The 21,410-nt window shown below is 35.6% G+C and overlaps 2 protein-coding genes across 2 annotated transcripts; one reads left to right on the top strand and one right to left on the bottom strand.

Annotated features, from left to right (window-relative positions):
* The first annotated feature begins 1,165 nt into the window (after nt 1–1,165).
* Nucleotides 1,166–1,900, top strand: LOC132313842 (secreted RxLR effector protein 161-like). Its single transcript, XM_059812785.1, has one exon. It carries the CDS (start codon nt 1,166–1,168, stop codon nt 1,898–1,900), a length of 735 nt encoding a protein of 244 aa, XP_059668768.1.
* A 7,163-nt stretch (nt 1,901–9,063) lies between these two features.
* On the bottom strand, nt 9,064–19,907 carry LOC132311136 (uncharacterized). Its single transcript, XM_059808877.1, has 10 exons — nt 19,709–19,907; nt 18,620–18,845; nt 18,342–18,499; nt 18,102–18,247; nt 17,406–17,468; nt 17,214–17,306; nt 13,404–13,565; nt 12,903–12,994; nt 12,165–12,328; nt 9,064–9,938 (listed from the first exon to the last, which is right to left on the bottom strand). Exons 1-10 carry the CDS (start codon nt 19,803–19,805, stop codon nt 9,634–9,636), a joined length of 1,506 nt encoding a protein of 501 aa, XP_059664860.1. The 5' UTR covers nt 19,806–19,907; the 3' UTR covers nt 9,064–9,633.
* Between the last annotated feature and the right edge of the window lie 1,503 nt (nt 19,908–21,410).

Raw genomic sequence — 21,410 nt, 5'->3', positions numbered from 1 at the left:
TAGTTGTGGTTGAATCCATACATGTTGGGTTTGATGAATCCCCAACTACTTCTATAAAAAGTGTAATGGGCAATGATGAAGAAATTGAACTTGAAAAGGGTACCAATGAACTCAATGCAAATGAGTCCCCAATAAAACTTGAGAATAGTATCAATGAACTCAAAATAAATGAGTCTCCTATTGATGTATATCAAAATTTCAATTCAAGTGATGATATCTCTCAAAATAGAGCTACTCCAAATGAATGGAAGTTAGTTCATAATCATACCTTAGATCAAGTTATTGGTGACCCATCCAAAGGTGTTAGCACAAGGTCACAATTAAGAAATGTATGCAATTTTATGGCATTTGTTTCTCAATTCGAACCTAAAAACATACATGAGGCTGAAAATGATGAATCATGGCTTTTGGCAATGCAAGAAGAACTCATTCAATTCAAAAGGAACAAGGTGTGGCATCTTGTCCCTATACCTCAAAATAAAACAATTATTGGCACAAAATGGGTTTTTAGAAACAAAAAGGATGAGTCGGGAATCATTGTTAGGAACAAAGCTAGACTTGTTGCAAAAGGCTATAAGAAGAAGGTATAGATTATGAAGAGACTTTTGCTTTCGTTGCTCGGCTTAAAGCTATAAGAATGTTACTTGCATTTACATCTCACAAAAATTTCAAATTATTTCAAATGGATGTAAAAAGCGTTTTCTTAAATGGTTTTATAGATGAAGAAGTATATGTAGAACAACCACCGGGCTTTGAAAGGTATAATAATCCAAACCATGTTTACAAATTGACTAAAGCCTTATATGGTTTGAAGCAAGCTCCCAGAGCTTGGTATGAAAGATTTAGTGGGTTCCAACTTTCAAATGGTTTTGGTAGAGGTAAAATTGATAATACACTTTTTACCAAAATCATTGATGGTAATTTGATGATCATTCAAATTTACGTTGATGACATTATTTTTGGATCATTAAATGACTCTCTAAGTAAAGAGTTTGCTACCTCCATGCAAAATGAGTTTGAAATGAGCATGATGGGCGAACTCAACTTCTTCTTAGGGTTGCAAATCAAACAAACTCTTGATGGAATTTTTATTTCCCAATCAAAGTATACTAAAGATATGTTAAAGAAATTTGGCTCGAGAGATGCCAAACATGCTAAAACTCCTATGAGTCCTTCCTTAAAGCTTGACAAGGATGAGAAAGGCAAGGAAGTTGATATTAAAAAATATAGAGGGATGATCGGAAGTCTTCTTTATTTAACGGCTAGTAGGCCGGACATCATGTTTAGTGTGTGCTTATGTGCTAGGTTTCAATCTTGTCCCAAAGAATCTCACTTAAATGCTGTCAAACGCATCTTTAAATACTTGAATGGTACTAGTAACTTAGGTTTGTGGTATCCTAGGCACACATCCTTTGAACTCGTAGGATTTACAGATGCTGATTTTGCTGGTTGTAAAGTTGACAGAAAAAGTACAAGCGGTGCTTGTCACTTTATAGGTCAGTCACTTGTATCTTGGTCATGCAAGAAACAAAATTCAGTCGCATTATCCACCGCTGAAGCTAAATATGTTGCTGCTTGTAGCTGCTGTGTACAAATCCTATATATCAAACAACAGCTTGAAGACTTTGGTTTATTCTTCAACAAAATCCCTATCAAATGTGATAATACCAGTGCCATTTGCATATCAAAGAATCTCATTCAACATTCTAAAACAAAGCATATAGAGATTCGATATCATTTCTTAAGGGATCATGTATCTAAAGGTGATATTGAATTAACGTTTATTAACACCGAGAATCAATTGGCTGACATTCTCACGAAGCCACTTCAAGAAGATAGATTTTGCACACTTCGTCGAGAAATCGGAATGGCTATAGAAAGAGAGATTCATGATCACTGATGAATCCTTCAAGAAAAAAATGCGCTTCTAACTCTAGTTCGGCAGACTAAAACTATGTTTCGGTCGACCAATTGAAATATTTCGGCAGACCGATATTCTATTTCGGTCGTCCGTAATAAGAAAATGTTAACTCTCTTCAAAAGCCATTTCGATCGACCGATGAATCCATTTCAATCGACTGATGAATCCATTTCGGTCGACCGATTCTTTGGGGTTCTAACTCGTAAGGCCCAAATCTGGGTTTAAAGAGGCCCGCGAATCCCATTTTGTTTTCAATCTCAAAACCCTCTCTCTCTCTCTTGTTCTCAAGAGGAGACTGCGAACCCTCTCTCACTCTTTCATTTTGTTTTCAATCTCAAAACCCTCTCTCTCTCTTTCTCTCTCGTTCTCAAAAGGAGACTACGAACCCTCTCTCACTCTCTCTCTCTCTTTGCTATCAAGGTAAGTTGCAGTTCACTCACTTCAAATCAATCATTTCTTCGTTAGGTTTCTTTTTTGCTATTATCTATCTCTGTTGCATCATTCTAAGTTAGATTGCGTTGTACATAACTTTGTCATCTATCTCACAAAATTCCTCATCTTCTGAAAAGAACCCATGGCTTCCCAAAAAAATCCTTCTAGAACTGATAGAAACTTAGAAAAACGCACTAGGCATTCTCATGATATGGATGCCGGAGGGTCTAATCCACCAAACCCTGAGCACTCCGATCCCTATCCCACTCCAAATATGCGTCTTTTTCGTGAACTCGAGTTCAAGGAAGTATATGAAACCCGATTCCTCCACAAGATAGTTAAAAAGGGAAAAAATTTCGATAATAATGAAAATGAAGCATTGATTCGACATACTTTCTCACTGTTTGATGCTATAGGCTTAGGTGAATTTTTATCACTCAAAGCCCCTTACTAACCTAAGCTTGTAAGGTTGTTTTACACTCATCTGGAGAAAGAACTAGGGCAAAATACATACGATTCCTTCGTTGTAGGCACTCACATTCACCTTACCTTGTCCAGTATACGCCGCATTCTCAAAATTCCTCACGGCGATATCACCTACTTTACATCCTATAATTGGTATCATGGAGAAGAGTTTGATCCTGTCCAAGCAGTCCAACAAATGAGCCGTTTCCCTACTGAAAACACTGACAAGATTTTTGCAAGTCAGTTAACCATACAAGCCCGTCTCATCTATCATGTTATCATCCATACCATCCTTCCAAAATCCGGCGGACGCTCGGATGTGTCGTTTATGGAAGCTCTTCTCATATGGTGTGTCCTAAACGGAAAGCAGTTTGATCTCTCCTTCATCATCTTTCACCACATGCAAGATTGCATTAAAAAGGAGAAAACACACCTATTTTATGCCATGCCTCTTACCGTAATCTTCAGAGCATATAAGGTGCGAATAGAAGGAGAGGATAAAAAGGAGCTTACTAATCTCTACAGATTTGACAGAGACTTGCTAACTCGAATGGGTCTAAAAAAATCCGTAGCCAACATTTGGTATGACCCTAAGTTTGGAGTTCCGCCAGATGAAGGCCAAGACATTGTCATGGCAGAGCACCAAGCAGGAGGTGCTGAAGAGGGTGGTGATGAAGACAGAGAAGAGGAAGTAGAAGTAGAAAGAAAAGAAGAGGTAGAACAACAAGAATTTATGAATATCCCTCCTTCCGAAGAAAGGTCCCTCCATGAGCTTCTCCTTGAGAGTATTGCTCTTTCAAAAGAGCAAATTGCCATTGAAAAGGAAAATAAGGACCACATTCTCGCCTTGCGCGAATGAGTTGAAGAGGTAGCAAATGAAGTCGACATTATCAAGCACGACCTCGCTGATCTTCGAGCTACGGGACTTCCTCACTTTTGATGCCCTTCCCCCTCCCCTCCCCTTTTTGATGAATGACAAAAGGGGAGAAATGATGTTGAAAATGTAGTTATGACAGTTAAGGTGGTAAAAAATATAGGTAATATAATTATGAAGTTGTGAATAGGGTAGTGAAATGGTGTAGATGTTTTGATGTGATCTTTGACTTGACTGTACTTTGAATTCTTGAATCAAATGGAAATACATGTTTTTGGTATTTATGAATTGCATGTTTTCAAATACATTGTCTTGATTTTTTTATATATATATGCATACATGCCTTAAATATGTCTTGCTAATAATGTTTAGATGAATGCACAAGGAAAGGGGGAGATTTGTAAATCTCTTATATGTATATCTTCACTTTCAAACTATGCACATTGATAGGGGGAAAACTGTTCACACTTTTTATTCTCATTTGACGAACACATCAATGAATTGTCATCCTCAAAAAGGGGGAGATTGTTGACCTTGAATCTAAGGATTTTGATTATCATAATTCATTAATGATGTTCTATGTGTACTAATGTCTACCTTAAGCAAAATTACAAATCAAAAGTATTCATCAAGACAAGTCATTGCATATTAACGCTCAAAGGAAAAAGCATCATCAAGATATGACAAAGAGGAATCAAGATTCAAGAGAAGTTATCAATATCTCAATAGGGTTAGCTAGGATGGTGAGTTTTTAGGAAACTTCTGTTAAAGCATGTATGAACATCTTGAAGCTCACATTCTCATAATCATACATAGAAACTCACTCATTAGGTTTAAGGATCATTGGACAAAGTTTAAACATCATCAAAACATGTTCCTGAAATATAAATTCCATTTCAGTCGACTGAAATGGAAGGATAATTTAAACCGGTCGACCGATTTTATCAAAAAGCTTGGATCAAAACTTCCAAGTAATTTCGGTTTACCGAAACTCAGGACCATTATATTTCGGTCTACCGAACCTAGCAAATGAAAGAACATCACTTGAGTTTCAAACGACCGAAACTAAAGAGGCAAATGAATCAGTAGAGCCGATTCTCACAAAATGTTTTAGAACAAAGGAGGAAGGAGTTTCGGTCGACCGAAACAAAGGGAGTTTTTCATCGGTCTACCGAACCAAGGCTAGTGGTCAACCTCACACCAATTCGGTCGACCGAACCTCAAGAGTGATTTATTTCGGACGACCGAACCTGCGAAAATTCAAATTTCAAACGGCCATTTTTCCTTGAAGTGTGTGTCCAACAGCTAGAATTCATATCAGACTCATCTGAAACTTTATATAATGAGTTGTGGTCTTCATAAAAAGTAATTGCATTCATTGAGAAAGATCTTCTTGCAATCATAGAACCTTTTTATCATCATACACATACTCTATATCCACAAAGAGTATTGAGCTTCAATTTATTCATACATACTCTAGAGTGAGCTAAATCTTGTACTTTAGATCTAAGAGAGATCATCTTGTACTTCAACAATCTTATTTAAATCTTGTAAGGGCTGGTGTGGCCCAAGGAAGACTAAGAGAAGTTGTTTCTCTTAGCACTTGGAAGCAAGGAAGAGCTTCTTGTAAAAGGTTTGCTCTCCACCCGTAAGGAGAAACCATAGTGAATTGGGAAGTCTCAAGAGGGGTCTTGAGCCGAGGAGTAGGGGTTTCCGAACCTCGCTAAAATCGCCGAGTACTTGTTTGCAATCTCTCTCCTTATCTCTTATATCTATTGCTTCAAGTTCTTTTGAATTTATTTCTTGATAATTGCTTATAGGTGTAACTTGGACTTCAAATTGCTTGTTAAATTATTATTGAGAAATCTACTTCGCTATTGCACATCATTTGAAATTGAAAATTGACTATTGTTTGGTAAGACTCTATTCACCCCCCCCCCCCCCCCTTTAGAGTCATTAATTGGGCAACAACCCTAGATCAATTCTAGCATAAATCACATAATTCATGCAACTCAAACAACATAGAAGCATGCTATACAAAGCAACAAGATATAAATTCTCAAAGTCATCAACTTGAATTCTAAAAGTGCGAAAACAACTAAATATAGCAATTTAGTATAATTAGATTTTCTAATACCACACATCATGACATAGATTCTCTAGGTTATCAACTAGAAATCTAAAAGTGCAAAAATAGCTAAATATAGCAATTTAGTATAATAAAAATTTCTAATACCACACATCAAGACATAAATTCTCTAAGTTATCAACTAGAAATCTAAAAGTGCGAAAACAACTAAATATAGCAATTTAGTATAATTAGAATTTCTAATACCACACATCAAGATATAGATTCTCTAGGTTATCAATTAGAAATCTAAAAGTGCGAAATCAAATAGTGGAAGACTTGGACATCACGCTCGAAATTCTGCCGAAACCTCAACGGTTATTCCGGGCATTAACCCGCTGGGAAGAACACCCTAGTGCGCACTATCTCAACGAGGAGAACTCATACCTCCCGCACTAGAGCCAAACTCTAGCCATATCTCTGTAACAATGTCCCAAATGACTCCAAAATAAATAAGTTAACAACTTATATATATATTAAATAGTACACGAAAGTACCTTCATGCACAAGTAGGTTGAAACCACACAATACATGTTCTAAACCACAACTACTATAGGATGACAATGTCGAATTTTCAAAGTGCGATTCGTTACACGCTATAATAACATCACATGTCGAATCTTTAGTGTGCGATTCGTTACACGCTATAACAATATAATTCAATATTGGAAACATAATCTCATAGATCCATTACAAGTCTAAAATCATACTTCAAACATAATACCAATGTCAAACAACATAACATGGTCATTACATATACCAATTCAAAAACTTAATTAAACCATTAGAACGATAAAATGGAATTTAATTAAATCATGATAATCAAATCCCTAAATTCTAAAACAATATCAAATAGTCCCAAATTAACATATGCTAGTATACAAGTCCTAGTCATCACAAATATCAAGTTAAAAACTTAATAAAGCCAATGGAATCTTTAAAATAGATTTTAATTAATCCTTTTAATTAAAATCTCTAGATTTTCATACTCATCCAAGTGCTCTTAAATTAAAGTATGTTAAAGAACATGCCAAAACTTAATTTAAACGCATAACACAAGTTAATTTCATACAAGGTACATCAATGAGAATTAAACTTTCATAAAAGATAATTATTAAATAAAAAATGCAATTCTTATTCAAATAATTTCAATTTAATAAATGTTAACAAACATATCAAAGCATAATTTATCATCATGCCACAATTCAATTCTAAGCTATATACATCATTGCAGATTAAATCTTATACAAAGAAATAAATATTACTGATATTCTAGATTTGACATGCAAACAAGTTGTATAATCATGGAAAATACTCAATACAACACACACAAAATCCTAAAACACCCCCTACCTCAATTTGAGATGAAATCTCAAAAGCCACCAAAATGAATCCGCTTCGAATTCGACGAAACTTCTAGGTTTTGTCAGGGACAACACGATGAACAAGAATCCCAAGTAAGTCCCATTAAAATCACAACTTGACTTCAAACTCGAACTCAAGAAATAGCCAAAACGAGATTCCAATCGATGGAATCGAAGGCCTTGCCAAGGCGAACATAAAACACTAAGGCACTATGACTTTTTATTTAAGGGAGGAAGCTCAAAAGAGGAGAGAGAAGGTGGCAGCCCTTGGCTGCCAAGGAATCCGGCCAAGAGAGGGGAGAGAGAGAGTGAAATCTGATTTTTCAATTAAAGACACTTTATTTATAGAAAAACTCAAAAAGTGCCCCGAACGGGCCCCGCCAGGTCCGAAAAAGTATAATTTGAGCAGACGCGCTCAAATGGCAAAACTCCATGAACCAAAAAAAAAACCAAAATGAGAAAAGATGAACAACGGAAGAAACTGCGTCAAAAACCGAATCCCGAGTAAAGAGATATGCCCTGAACAAGTTCGGCGGCAACCGGGGCCAGAGACCCTAAAACTAGAGAAAAACAACCAGAAGGAAATTCTAAGAGTACATGACTCAACGAAAAGTGAAAATGAAACCCGCACGAGAATCCAGGCTCAAAACAAGGCATTTAGCAATAACTTTCATTAATTGCATAATGGCCCCTCCAAAAAGTGAAAACTGCACTAATGACTCAGAATGAAAATATCTTCCAAAAATATTTTCTTAAAAACTCCTGAAATAAAATATCTTCAAAAGATATTTACGAAAAACACCCCAAGAAAAGAAAAAGTTTCTGAAGAACTGTGCATCTATGCCCCTATGGACACCGAGAGCAACCAAAGTACTTTTCTACAAAAGTAAAGATACATATTTCATGGAAACCACTTAGAATGATGATACGTGAAGTCAGAAACCCACTCCGAACACAAAAAGTGAGGCTATGTCAACAAAGTGACAAACGGGGAAAAGACAAAATAGGGAAAATGATGAAAAGTGAATAGTGTCCAAAAAGTAAAAATATGGAAATGACTCGGTCCTCAAAGGAAGTTGTCAATCCAAAGAAAAGAGTATCAAATACCATCCCCGGGCACTTAAGATGACACTAAGTGATGAGAATCCAAACTCAGAAAGGAAAGGACAATGGAAAAAAAAAAAAAAAATATTCGTAAAAATCTGAGAAAAAAAAAAGGAAGGAAAATGATCGAGTTATTACAATTCAAGAGCTATAATTCTGAAAACAATTAATTGGGAGGATGTTCAACTTCTCAGTGGGATCTGCAAGAGGCAACACCAAAGTTATATAAAGCCGAAGAGGGAGGAAAGCGAATCGAGAGCGTGAACGCAAGAGCGACAAAATTAAATCACAAATAGTGGGAAAAGGAATGAAAGCATGTGGAAAGTGTGAGAGTAAAAGCGCGCTCAAAGCATGAAACCGACACACATTGAGAAGGATTTTTTGGCATAGGACACTGCTACCTAAAAATAGAGACAATTCAATGAATTAGAACAAATTGTAGAACAATCCTCAACTAAACATTTTAACCAAATTATTTAAGAATTCATATTGACAATTCTCCTAATCTTTTAAAGAATAATGTCGACTAACCCAAGTAGCAATATGTATCTCCACGTAGGCTCACATAATTTAATCTCTTTGATATCTATTACTTATTTTGAATTTGCATTGCTTACTTTTCACGTCAACAAAGTATTTCCCAAAAAAGAAAGAGCCCCAACAGTTTATTATTATGAGAGAAAGTGGATGTGTGTGTGCGCGCGCGCGCACAAATCTTTCAAAATTTTGAAGAAAGAAAATCCAAGAGCAAATGAGGAGAGATTGATGGAGAACATTACAGACGTAATAAGTATATATTAATTTGCCAAGGGGTGAGTTAAATACAGATGCCACTTCGAAAGAAGAAAAAAACAAAAAAGACATACGCCAATTGAAAAAAAACACACACACACACACACACACAGAGTGGGTGAGTGAGAGAGAGAGAGGTGTTCAAATGGTTAGCAATACAGTTCCAGTGCCTACATCTATATATGTGCAGAAATTACAATTTGCTTGTTCCTCGACTTCCATTATATGAACAAGTAGGGGAAGCCTTTGAAAACAAGCACCACAAAAAAATTTGTTTGCTCCTCAACTTCCATTATGAACAAGTAGTGGAAGCATTTTATAACAAGCACCACAAAAAAGGGAGCAAGACCTGTTGCATGATCATCTAGATTTTAAAAACAAAAATGGCCACATGAAGCACCAAAAAGGGAGCAAGATCTGTTATACGATCATCTAAATTTTAACAAAAATGGCCACATTCAGCTTCTATCCTAAAGTCACCTCATGTATTACCTGTTAAAAATAATATGTTTATAGGCTGCATACTGCTAATTAGCATAATCTACTCGTATGCCTACCACTTGAATAACCCATGCCAGGATCGACTCTCTACATTCTCATCTGTGGAATCTGAGCCACTTCCCATTGTATCATCTGAACTGTCATCTGGAAGGAGTTGTATTCTATCGGCATGCTTTATGACCCAATCAGTGAACTCTGGAGAGGATGCCCACTGAGCCACCGCTTGCCGGGTTGATTTCTGAGTAAATTCCTCCCACTCTTTCTTTGAGAACTTCTTTCTGTTACGTGCTTTATGGAAGGTAGAATAGTAATCCTGCTGATTTCGTACCACTCTACTGCTAGAAGGCGACACCAAACCTGCAAGCACCAAAAACAATGCGTGTCAAATGAAATGGACGATAGGCAACAAATGGAAGGTCATCCTTGCCAAATATGCAAAACAAATTAATAGATCATTTACCAAAAATAAATAAATAAATAAACAATTAATGTCATTATATTGAAATCACTGAATTATACATGGTTATTTTAAAGCATAGGGTTCATAAAGGCAGGTAATATCATTTATCCAGTTCTTCATAGCAAGTCATATCAAACAATAATCAAAGTCCAAGATTACTTTCTTTTCCCAGTAAGTAGGAAGATTTGAGTTAGAAAACCATGTAGAAATCAGAAGGGATGCATACCAATCCTGTAAAAAGAAAAGACTGAAACGACTGTATGCCCGCTTGACACTATTAAAAAATTTACCCATCCAACATTCACACGAGCAAAGGGAGGAGATTCTTGGACCCTCAAAATGCGACGACAACAGCCAAAACTAGGAGTGTGAACACTGGGATAGACATACATCAGTCTATATGCAATCAAATCACAGGAGGATGTGATAGTCATACATAGGGCTATAAAGGAGCCAAAATTAAGTGGCCCTGAACCCAAGCCCATCTCCATTGCTCAGCCCATTCTAAACCCTATCTCTATTACCTTCTCTTTGTCCCTCACACACAACCCTAGCCGCAAAGATGAATCAATACTTGGGTGTTCCTCTGATTTGTACTAGACTTAGAATTGATGATTGGGTTGATCTTGTGAAAAGAATCACTTCTAGAGTTAGGTCTTGGCATAGTAAATTCTAGTCCTTATGTTGGGAGAATGCAGATCATTTCTTCTGTCATGTTTTCTATCCAAGTGCACTGGGCTTCTTGTATTGTCGTGCCTAAAAAGTCATTAAGCAGGTCGATGGTGTGATGAGAAACTTCTTGTGGTCTGGTCCTGAGGTGTTTACTAAGAGTGCTAAAGTTGCATGGGACAATGTTTGTTTTCCCAAAACAGAAGGTGACCTTAGGTTTAAAGAATTATTATCTTGGAATTATGCTGTCATGAGCAAGCATATTTGGTACCTCTTACAGCCCAAGTCCTCTTCTGTTTGGGTTAATTGGGTCAAGTATTATTTTCTTCGAGGTAGAAATTTTTGGTACATTCCTATACCAGCTGAGTGTACTTGGTCTTGGAGAAAGCTTTTAAAGCTGAGGCCAATTTTTAGACTGCAGTGGATGTATGTTGTTGCTAATGGAGTGGATGTATCTTTATGGTTTGACTACTGGCTTCCAAATGGTGTCATTACTTATAATTATGGGGAGAGGGTACGTTTTAATTCTGGTTCTCAATGGCATTGGCCACGTAGATTAATAGAATTGAGTACTAATATGCCTGTGGGTTTGGGGTTTTCACCTGGGGGATGCCCCTTGTAGTTTGTATTAATAGCTTTGCCTTTTTTCAGTGTTATAAAATGCTTAATTTTCAAAAAAAAAAAAAAAAAAGATGAATCTTACCTATTCGTTCTCTTTCTCACACACACACAACCCTAGCCGCAAAGATGAAATTTAGACCCAATGGATGAGATTTTGAAAGGCAAATGGATTTTTCCAACCTTAAGGCTGCTCATCTTCCTCCAGGAAAGGCTATGTCTTGTCTGTGACATACTTGTTTTGTGATACAATAGCCGGCCACAGAGGCCACCATTGACGACGAAAACAGGTGACATCCTTCGCCAATAGGTCAGTGCTCTCTCTCTCTCTCTCTCTCTCTAAATAGAGTTGAGATCCGTGGCGATTTCTCTCACCAGTGAGGCATATACACACATATACAATGTAACATATGTTTAAGCGAGCCAAAGTTGAGCTATCCGAGCTCGTTCAAACACCAGCAAGCCAAGCTCAATCTTGGCTAGCCAAAGCTTGATCAAGCTCAACCCGAGCTCAAGCACCTCTCTAGATTTGCTGAGCCGAGCCCGAGCACCCTAAAGCTCACCCTAGTCATCCACTAGATATTGATTTTGGTAGAATCCATTCATGCTGAAGCCATCTGTGACTGAGAATCTACTTTTTCGTAAAAGAAAATCGAAATTCAAATCCTAACAGTTATACAACTGGTTAAAATCATGAAGCATGTCATTGGGATTAAATTTTTTCCAAGTCAAAGCAAATATATTATATGTATACAAAAATAAAATATTATATGCATTCACTTTTTAAAATCAATGTGAACATAGATGCTGGAAAAGGAATGTAAGAAAATTTGGACCTTTAACAGGAGAATTGGACCGAGCAGACAAATTCCTTGGGCTATTCGACAATGTTCTTCTAGCACGCATGTTCTTTGACCTACTAAGGAATTCAGCACGATTGTGCTTTGGAGTTGCCCAAGCACCACCTCGTGGCCAAGTCTCGTCCTCAAAATATGGATACCTAAATCGAATCACGTTGATAATGTTAATCTATTGATAATACAAGGTAAATGAGGAAATTTTGGAATCTGTCCTATCAACTGCACCACACTAACACTAAAAACTGCAACAACAATTGTTCATAGCTCAGATCTACAAAGAAACAGGGTCCACCATTTTTTTTGTCTACCATTTGAAATAAGCCTATTTGATTCCCTTAATTACCATCAACAATGATCCTGTAGTCTGTACCATAGTGTCTGTGCCTCCAAATGTTGAGACAAAAGTTAAAATATAATAAAATAAAATTACTATATTCCCATTAAACATCCGAAGAACTCTTTAATCAATTTTCATGATCATCGGTCCTTTCAATCAACTTTTCACAGGCCACCAATTCTGATCGTCCAAATGGATGGCTTAGATAATTTTTACTCAAAATAGCTAATAAAAGATCAATCATTGATTTAGATGTCGTAGACGAAACAGATTGAAAAGGACTGGTCAACCACCTAGAAGAGCTATTAGGTACCAGTATTCCAGAATGAGTCAGGAAATAAGGGAAAGGCAGGAAAGAAAAGCTATATCGAACTTACTCAAGAACATGCCACTTTGAAGAAGTGACAAGAGAGCAAATTGTCAAACTAGTAACCAGTACCCCCATTGCCAAAGGAGTATCAAGAGTGCTCTGACAGAGAATAAAGAAGAATAAGTTAGGAACAGCAAAACTATTAAGGTATATGACACATATATATATATATATATTTACTTAACACTGACATCCTTTGCTTATTGATCTGGAACTAATTTGTGCAATATATATATATATATATATATATATATATATATATATATATATAGTTTGATAAGTAAAATAATATATTTTCATACACAATAAAAGAAATACGAAGGCTTTCAGTAAAAAAGACAGCCAAGAATCATTTTTTTTGTGATGGCAGGGTGGCCTTCATTTGATGAGTAATGTCGAGGGACAAGTAAAATGTGGCTTCAGTTATACAACATTACAAGCATACTATTCCCCATTATGAATATTAGAACTTTCCTAATTTTTATACGGAATTACATTTACAGAGCACCTGAAAAATAAATGTTGCTGCAATGATGCGCATTGCCCATTTCACAAATTGAGCTACACCAACATCCACACTTCCATCTTCTGAAATAACATATTTCCGCACAATCCAGTAACCTAGAGCAGCTCCTGCAAGAACAATCAAGACCAGTACAAACACAGACACCTGTAAAAGGGCAAGGTGAAAACTGTTAAAGATATAAAAGGGGAAACAAAGCTGTTACCATGGTTTAGTTGAAAACTGGAGAATCATGAGAAGAAATAAAAAACCAACCCATATATATATATATATATACACACACCAAGAAGCCAACATAAATGTCACATTCACAAGTGAACTGCATATTCCTTTTGGACCTTTTGTACTGATACAAGAAGCACCACATCAAGATACCAAACAAGACGTCTTGTCAAGCAAGTGAACTGCATATTATAAACCCAAAGACTAATTACGAGTGAAACCGATGTCTCCAAATGCTATGTATGGGTGCCATGCAACTAGGAACAACCTTGCAATTCCAAAACTTCATAGAAATCATTCCAGAGGAATAATGCCTGTTGCCAAAATATGACCCATAGCCATACAACACAGATGACTGCATGTATATGCAAGTTCATAATTTCTTAAGCTACTAGTAACTTTGATTATTCAAATTAATTAATTTTCAATAGAAGAAATACCAACAGAAATCAAACCTATAAATGATTTTTGCAATGATGGATAAATTGCCTATTGTTTTTAGAGAAGGGGAAAAACCTTTAAGACTCAACATGAAGTATTTTTAAAGGCTTTATGACTGTTTCATATACTTCACAGCCATTGCATACTTCTACACCAAGGAAAATTAGAACGCAGATTGAATCATGCAGATTGAGACCTTGTCCTTCAGATCATACTAAGAGGGCAGACGTGGGGGTGGAATTTATATAATTGTAAGGTTCGCTCTGTAATGTGCAAGTATCATTATCTTTTGAATTCTGAGATGCAACTATGATGCCTAAGGGAATCTACGTATTGGGCCCAACTTTTTCCACACACCTCCTTTCCTTAAATTTTCTGCACATCCCACCACTGAAACCATAATCACAATCAGTTTATCTTTTTCCCAGCCCTAAAAAATATCTGGTTAGGCAAACCGAATCCTTTTTGCTAAACATTGAAACAGCCTAGTTACTGTTCCCAACACAGCCTCAAAGATGTTGCTTTTCTCTACTTAATTGCACTATCAAAACCCCCCATCACATTCTACACCATTAAAAATTATTATCAATCAATACTTTAACAAACCTTTAGGCACAACACAAGGAAGAAAATAAACAACATTCAGCCTCTAAAAAACCCTTTATAACACAACAACATTGATATTCATGTCAAAGTTTCTACAAGAATGTTCTTCGCACTTGCCCTTCATTACAGTGTTGTGTCCTAGTTTTGATGTCAACACTAACTAAAGATGGTAAAAACAAAAAAATTTACCTGACTAAAACAAAGAGCATTTAGGAATACCCCACTGTGTTTTGTAATCTATTCTGCACATTAGGACAGATTCACACTCAAATGCCCAATCTGCAGATCAGCAAGAAAGCTGTCCCTTGCTCTAAGAAATTAGATTTCCCAACTGTAAAACCCATTCACTTGTATCTTAGTAGTGTTAAGATAAGTTTTATGTTGTTATACAACTTTTTATTAAATATATGACCAAAGACAGAAGGATGCTTAGGTCAGCCATTCATTTGTAACGCAAATTCAGATTCCAACAGCCACAGACAGGATTCACCAGAAGCTACTTGTAAGCAAGCTACTCTGCAAGTACCTATAAATCGTATCTGATATTCATCAACACCGTCCACAATGTTAAAAAAGGCAAACAGGACTTCTTCAAAGTTCAAATTATATCTTAATTCTAATAATAGATGCGTTAACTATATCAGTACATTTTATAAGTAAATTATTTTTTAAAATTCCAAGTATAACCTTTTAATGGGAAACCTTACATACTGGCAAAAGAATCAGTAGGTATTTAAATAATAAATAAAGAAAAGCACAAGGATAGAGAAAAAAGATGAAGGCCATGTGTAGTTGTAAACTGGCCTCTTGATACGTGCAATGAATAAAATACTGCTGAAATAAAATAATTGCATTCCCTAACATCAATCCAACTGACAACAAACCACCCCCCCCAACCCGCGGGAAAAAAGGAAAAGGAAACATAAAAAAGGGCAAGTACAAATTAATAATAAATTTATTAAAAGTAAAACCACAGTAAAGGAAACACCAAAAATGATAAGATAGTGTACTTTTTCATTAACTGATTTATGGACAGCATCTAATCATTTTCCAATATAGAGTATATGCCAATTTTTTTCTTTTTGGAATTTTATCAATATTGAATACTAAATATTAAAGCTAGAAAATTCTTTTTAAAAAGTAAAAAACAAAGATTACACATATGACATTTAAAAAATATTTCATCATACAATTAACTAATTCCAATAAATAAATAAAAATTAAAAAAATTAAAAAAAGAATCAAAATAATAACAGAACAATTTCATCAGCCTCAACTAGACATAAACATTCCCAACCATTTGAAAATAAAAAATAAAAAAATTTGGTGATTTAAAAATGTGCAGTTAAATCGCATGGTATTCCATTTTTGCTAACTACCTCAACCCATGTCCATTATTGACTACTCTTCAACCATCTCACTAGTATATTTCTTTCTAATTTTCTCCTTTCCTATCTTGCCACATAAACATCTCAGCTATTTTGCTACACATTTTATGAATATGTCATTTCTTATCGCCCAACATTCCATCCAATAAAATATGACCGGTTTAACAACTCTTTAAGAGAATTTACTTTTCGGATTTAGAGGTACACGCTGATCACATAATATGCCAAAAGTCATCCCCTATCCAACCCACTTTGAATTAATTCTAAGATTTAAAATCATCTCCAATTTCTCCATCCGTGTACATAATCTGGTCAGATTGATGGAAATAGAAAACATAACATGTTGAACTTTCAGCAATGTCAACAACTAATGGTGTTCTCATATATATAGTTAGCAAATCTCCATATATTAAATCAGAATATATATTTATACATATAAAGGCTCCCCAAAGTATTAGGGAAGGAAAAAAAAAACTATGGGGAAAAGGGGAAAAAGAATATAACATGTTCTACTAATGGTTAAATTTAATTATGATGATTTTGAATAGAAATTGATCAGATGGTGTTTGTAAATCCCTTTAAGAAATCAATAACATTCTAAAATTAGGAGTGTTAAACCAAAAAAAAAAAGACTAATCATTTTCACCTCTTTGCATGATCGATTCACTAACAAAGACTATTAGATAATAGTCCAACTCATATACAGATAACAAAGACTATTAGATAATAGTCCAACTTATATACAGATAAACAACAAGTCAAAGAAAAAGATTCAATTTTTTAAATAAATAAATAAATAAAAAATCATAAATTTATACATATGGAGGTAAGGACAAAGTGGTCAATCTTATCAAGCGAACTGAGATCACACGGATATCTTTTGTTAACAGTGCTGGTTGTAGGTTTAGAACAACGAGTGTTAGTTCCACTGCATAAAAATCTCAAGAAGCATTTTCAAGTTTCAATAAAGCGGTACATCGGCAAAACATTTCAGATTGAGTGGGTTAATTTACACAAATATTGATTAAATTCATATGACCATATTGAAAATCTAATGAAGCTGACTACAGCTGTGAAGATGTGTGCTTACTCGTGAGATGATAAATGGGAAAGAGAAAATGGAAGTAAGAGGACTTACAGGGTTGTGCATCTCTTCACTCAGCCCAAAATTGACAAGAATAGAATTAACCAACATTGAAAATTGATGAAACAGAAAAGATCCTGCTCCAAGCTGAAACAATATGGAGGTAAGATCCATGAATGTAAGATGTTTAACATAAATAATGAAATACCTTCTAACAGCATTAGACTGGAGCAAAAGAACGCTTACCACTGATCCATATATAGTGAGATAGAAGACATTTTTCCTGCCAGTTGGTAATAATTTCATTCCCTATGCCACAATGCAAAAGCAGACTAATGAGACATCTAGTTTTTTATGAACATAATAGCAGATTGTAGAACTTATAAGACGAAAGATATGTTCTATAAAATCATATCGCTGAGATGCAATTTTACTGTAAGCAAACTCATGCTTCAATAGTTAATTAAGCAGTAAGACTTTACTTGGAGATGAATGCATTGATGCACATCATAACATAATAGTTATTTTCCCTTCCCTTGTCCATTTTATAACTCTCAATGAGAAAACCAGTTTCTTGTCAATATAGATTTAGATGATGACGCTTTAAAAAATCACAATGAGATTTCTAGTTCGTGGCACAATCACAAAACTATAAAGAGACATTGTGGATTCAATTTTTTTTTTGTAAAAGTTATTGATCAGACTGCAAATGCAACCACTAACAAACATTTCTATTTTTCCTGACTTGCAATGCTAAAAATATTTATCAGTGTCTCCCAACATATCAAATAATAAGGATTTTTTTATTATGTCCTAGTATACGGTCTGAACCATACAAATAAGACCATATAATAGTAAAGAGTTCGGATAAATCTAAAAGGCAACAAGACAAGCAAAAAATAAAAAAATAAAAACTATTTCATGCATAATGGACCCAAATACCTGAAACAGAAGGATTACAATGACAAGCAACACACCAATGGCCATTGAGCTGCTATAATAAAAGGGAACCCAACTGCTGATAATTGGTGCCAAGAGCAGTAAAACAAAACCCAGGGCAAGACAAAGCAGACGCCATCGTTGAAACTCTGCATGCAACAGACAAGTACAGCAGGATAGCAAATTAAACACGAGCTTCAGGAAAATAACAACAAACAAATAATAAATAAAAAAGCACACAACCTTCTTCAACGGTGACAGTGACAGAACCAGAAACATCACCAACAAACTTGACATCAATGTATCTGTCCTGATATGGTGACATGAAAGAGCTCCATAGCCCCTTCTGGACAGATTTCCACTCATCCTTATCACATTGACATAATCCAAGGGAAGCATTCCTGCAAAAAAAGACACAATTCTCCGCAATAATGAAACTTAAGCACTAAGGTAAAATGTGCATTGAGCCGGGGGAGAGAGAGAGAGAGAAAGGAGCTGTAATTCCAAAATATTTGGCTTACTGGAGAAAACAAATCTGAATTTTGCTATGTAATATCTCAGGGATAGCTACCGATGGGGCCACAGTAACCTTATAAACACTGGCATAACTCCCAAGTTTTGATCTTGATAGACCAGCAACTCGAATACGCTCACACGATAAAACGTCTTCAGAACCACGAGCAGAAAGTGTATGGCCGGAGAGGGTGGATGGAGTTACATCAAGAGATGGATTTTGCACATCAATGCCTGAAATTTCAAATTTAACATGCTTAAGATTATTAATATCTAACATACCCACTTAGAGTCAATGACAAGAATGAAAACGGTTACATAACTGTGGTCATCCAAGATTCCATGACAAACATAATTTCATAGAACAACACTAAATTGGGCATTTCAAGCACCATATACTGATTCAGCCATTGAACCATCAGTAACCTAAAATAGTCATTCCAATTGAACAAGCCAATTATACTTTCAGGCTCTATATTTCCTTCAAAACAAAGCAAATTCAATTCTTTCCATATATCCTAGATTTTTAAGGAAATAAATTTAACCCAAGTTTTATGTAGATAAATAGTTTTTATTGGAAAGGAAAATGATATATAACTAGTAAAAATTCTTTTATCACTAGAAGAATTTTCCATGAATATATTTTAAGTAGAAACAAACCGCCCCACTAACACAAGCATATTGAACAACTTGCCTCCCAATTATTCACAATATAAGACATTGTCATCAATGTTACAAAAGCAATACAACTACTTTGAATAGAATAAATAGAGTAATTCATCAAAAAAACGAACAAGAAAAAGCAACTAATACTGCAAACGAACTATTAATAAATTTCAGTTCTGAAGTTTAGGAAGAAATAAATTTGTTTTTATCAATCTTCTAAAGAAACTGCTAAAAAGTCACGCTTAGATCAAACACTACATAGTCGACACCAAATCGTTTAAACCAAAACTACAAAACAAAACCCTAATTTTACGCGAGGTCAATTTTAAAAGGTAAAATAAACTACAATACTAAATCTCAAAGTTTCCATTAATTCACACCTCATTATAAGACGAAAAGCACTTCTGGAAATTCTATTATGTGAAAAGTACCTTTGAATGTTGTGACATGGATCGAACTGTTCGAACATAAGGAGGTCGAAAGCGAAACTAACAGGAAGAACAGAAGAATAGTAGTAGATGAGCCCATCGCCCTCCCTCCGTCACCTCTTCTCTTCTCTTTCTCTCTCTAGGTCTCTAGAGAGAGAACGCGCGCTTGTCTCTTGATTTCTTCAAATTCTCAGTTATACCCAAAAGGGCCAAAACTATATACACATAACTGCGTAAATTATTGTTGTTAATTTTTAAGCTTTTCCCTTCATTGATAAGCATAGAAAACACTAGAAGATAAATTTTGCGTTATAGGGGTAAAAAACACTTGTATGCAAGGACTTGACCGAAAAAATAAAGGGTTAAATTCATCTGGACCCTGAAGTTTGTCAATGCTTCAATACACCCTCATATTTTCGAAAATTCAGTCAAATCCCCCACATTTTTTTAATACAAATCAGTCTCCTCCCTTCTTTAACTATCAAAGTTGTTTAGAGACACTTTTTTCTAACATCAACAAAAAAAAAAAAAACTAAATTATAATGCCAAAATTACCCTCCTACTGTCATGTTTGGCTATAGACATGGCTATATACTATGTATCATATAGAAGTATAAAGATACTCGTTTAATAAAATGGTGTCGTAAGTCTTCTTCCCCAATAATGAAAAGTGAAAACATACAACCCTCAGTTCATGACCAGCCTGTTCCACCAAGATTTTCGGACACATAACACCATTAAGTCCTCCAAATCTCTCCATGAACCAAGCTACACGTATATTAAAAAACGTGTCAAAATCTTGGCTCATATTAGCTATTCCCAACCTAGAAAAGTTTTGGGTTCCATAACCTCCATCCCACCATTTCTTCAATTCCGACCCACAACACTTCAATTTAGATCATCAATTCCATCATTCTCATCAATGCTCAATGTGGTCAATTTTGTGTGATCGGAGTAGAGAACTAATGAACACTTCAAGGATGTCTACGGTAGATTTGTGATGGAGGAGTCGATGGCGGTGGCGAAGAAAAAACAGAGACTATAGAGAGTTCAGAAACGTTAAGCGACCGGAGATTCACTCGCCGGCAAAGTGATAATGAAGAGGATGATGGTTACCGATGCAGAAGTGGCGCAATACCGGTGAGTAAGCGCGCGTGAAAGTTCGCCGGAGTGTAGGCAGAGTTGGGTGAGAGAGAGCTGGCAAAAATGTCATCGGGGTTCTCAAGGGAAGGACCTGACTTTTACACCACCGGCGGGATTCGTGGAAGATCTATGAATTTCTTTACTCAATTAATCAAAATCCTACAACAGATCCTTTCATCAATGAGTACCTTTCTCTCTATTTATCTGTGTTTGTGTGTGTGTCAATTAATCCTTCAATAACAACAATAATTTGAAGGAAATTTTTTTTATCCAAGCACGACCCCCCATCTGATGTTCTTCTTTTTATTCACCACTAAGCTAAATCGCAACTGCTGTGTTGTGTCAATTATAAATAACCACTTGCAATAGTATGAATCTTCGTAGGATAACAATATAGGGAGGGTGTCGAACCCATAGGGAGGGAGGGTGTCGAACTCACAGGGAGATGAGTTATTACGATAACTGGTTCAATTGATTGATTGGTTATCACGATTATAAAACTAAAATTAAACTAGAGTGATTAAAGAGAGAAAGGTCTTAGGGCTTTGATATACTATGATTA

Source organism: Cornus florida, unplaced genomic scaffold, assembly GCF_030987335.1.
Source record: "Cornus florida cultivar Cherokee Brave unplaced genomic scaffold, ASM3098733v1 CherokeeBrave_3.0.0_Hap2_Chr06, whole genome shotgun sequence".
Taxonomy (NCBI): domain Eukaryota; kingdom Viridiplantae; phylum Streptophyta; class Magnoliopsida; order Cornales; family Cornaceae; genus Cornus; species Cornus florida.
Note: the sequence above shows the minus strand (reverse complement) of the source record. Positions and strands in the feature narration are given on the sequence as shown.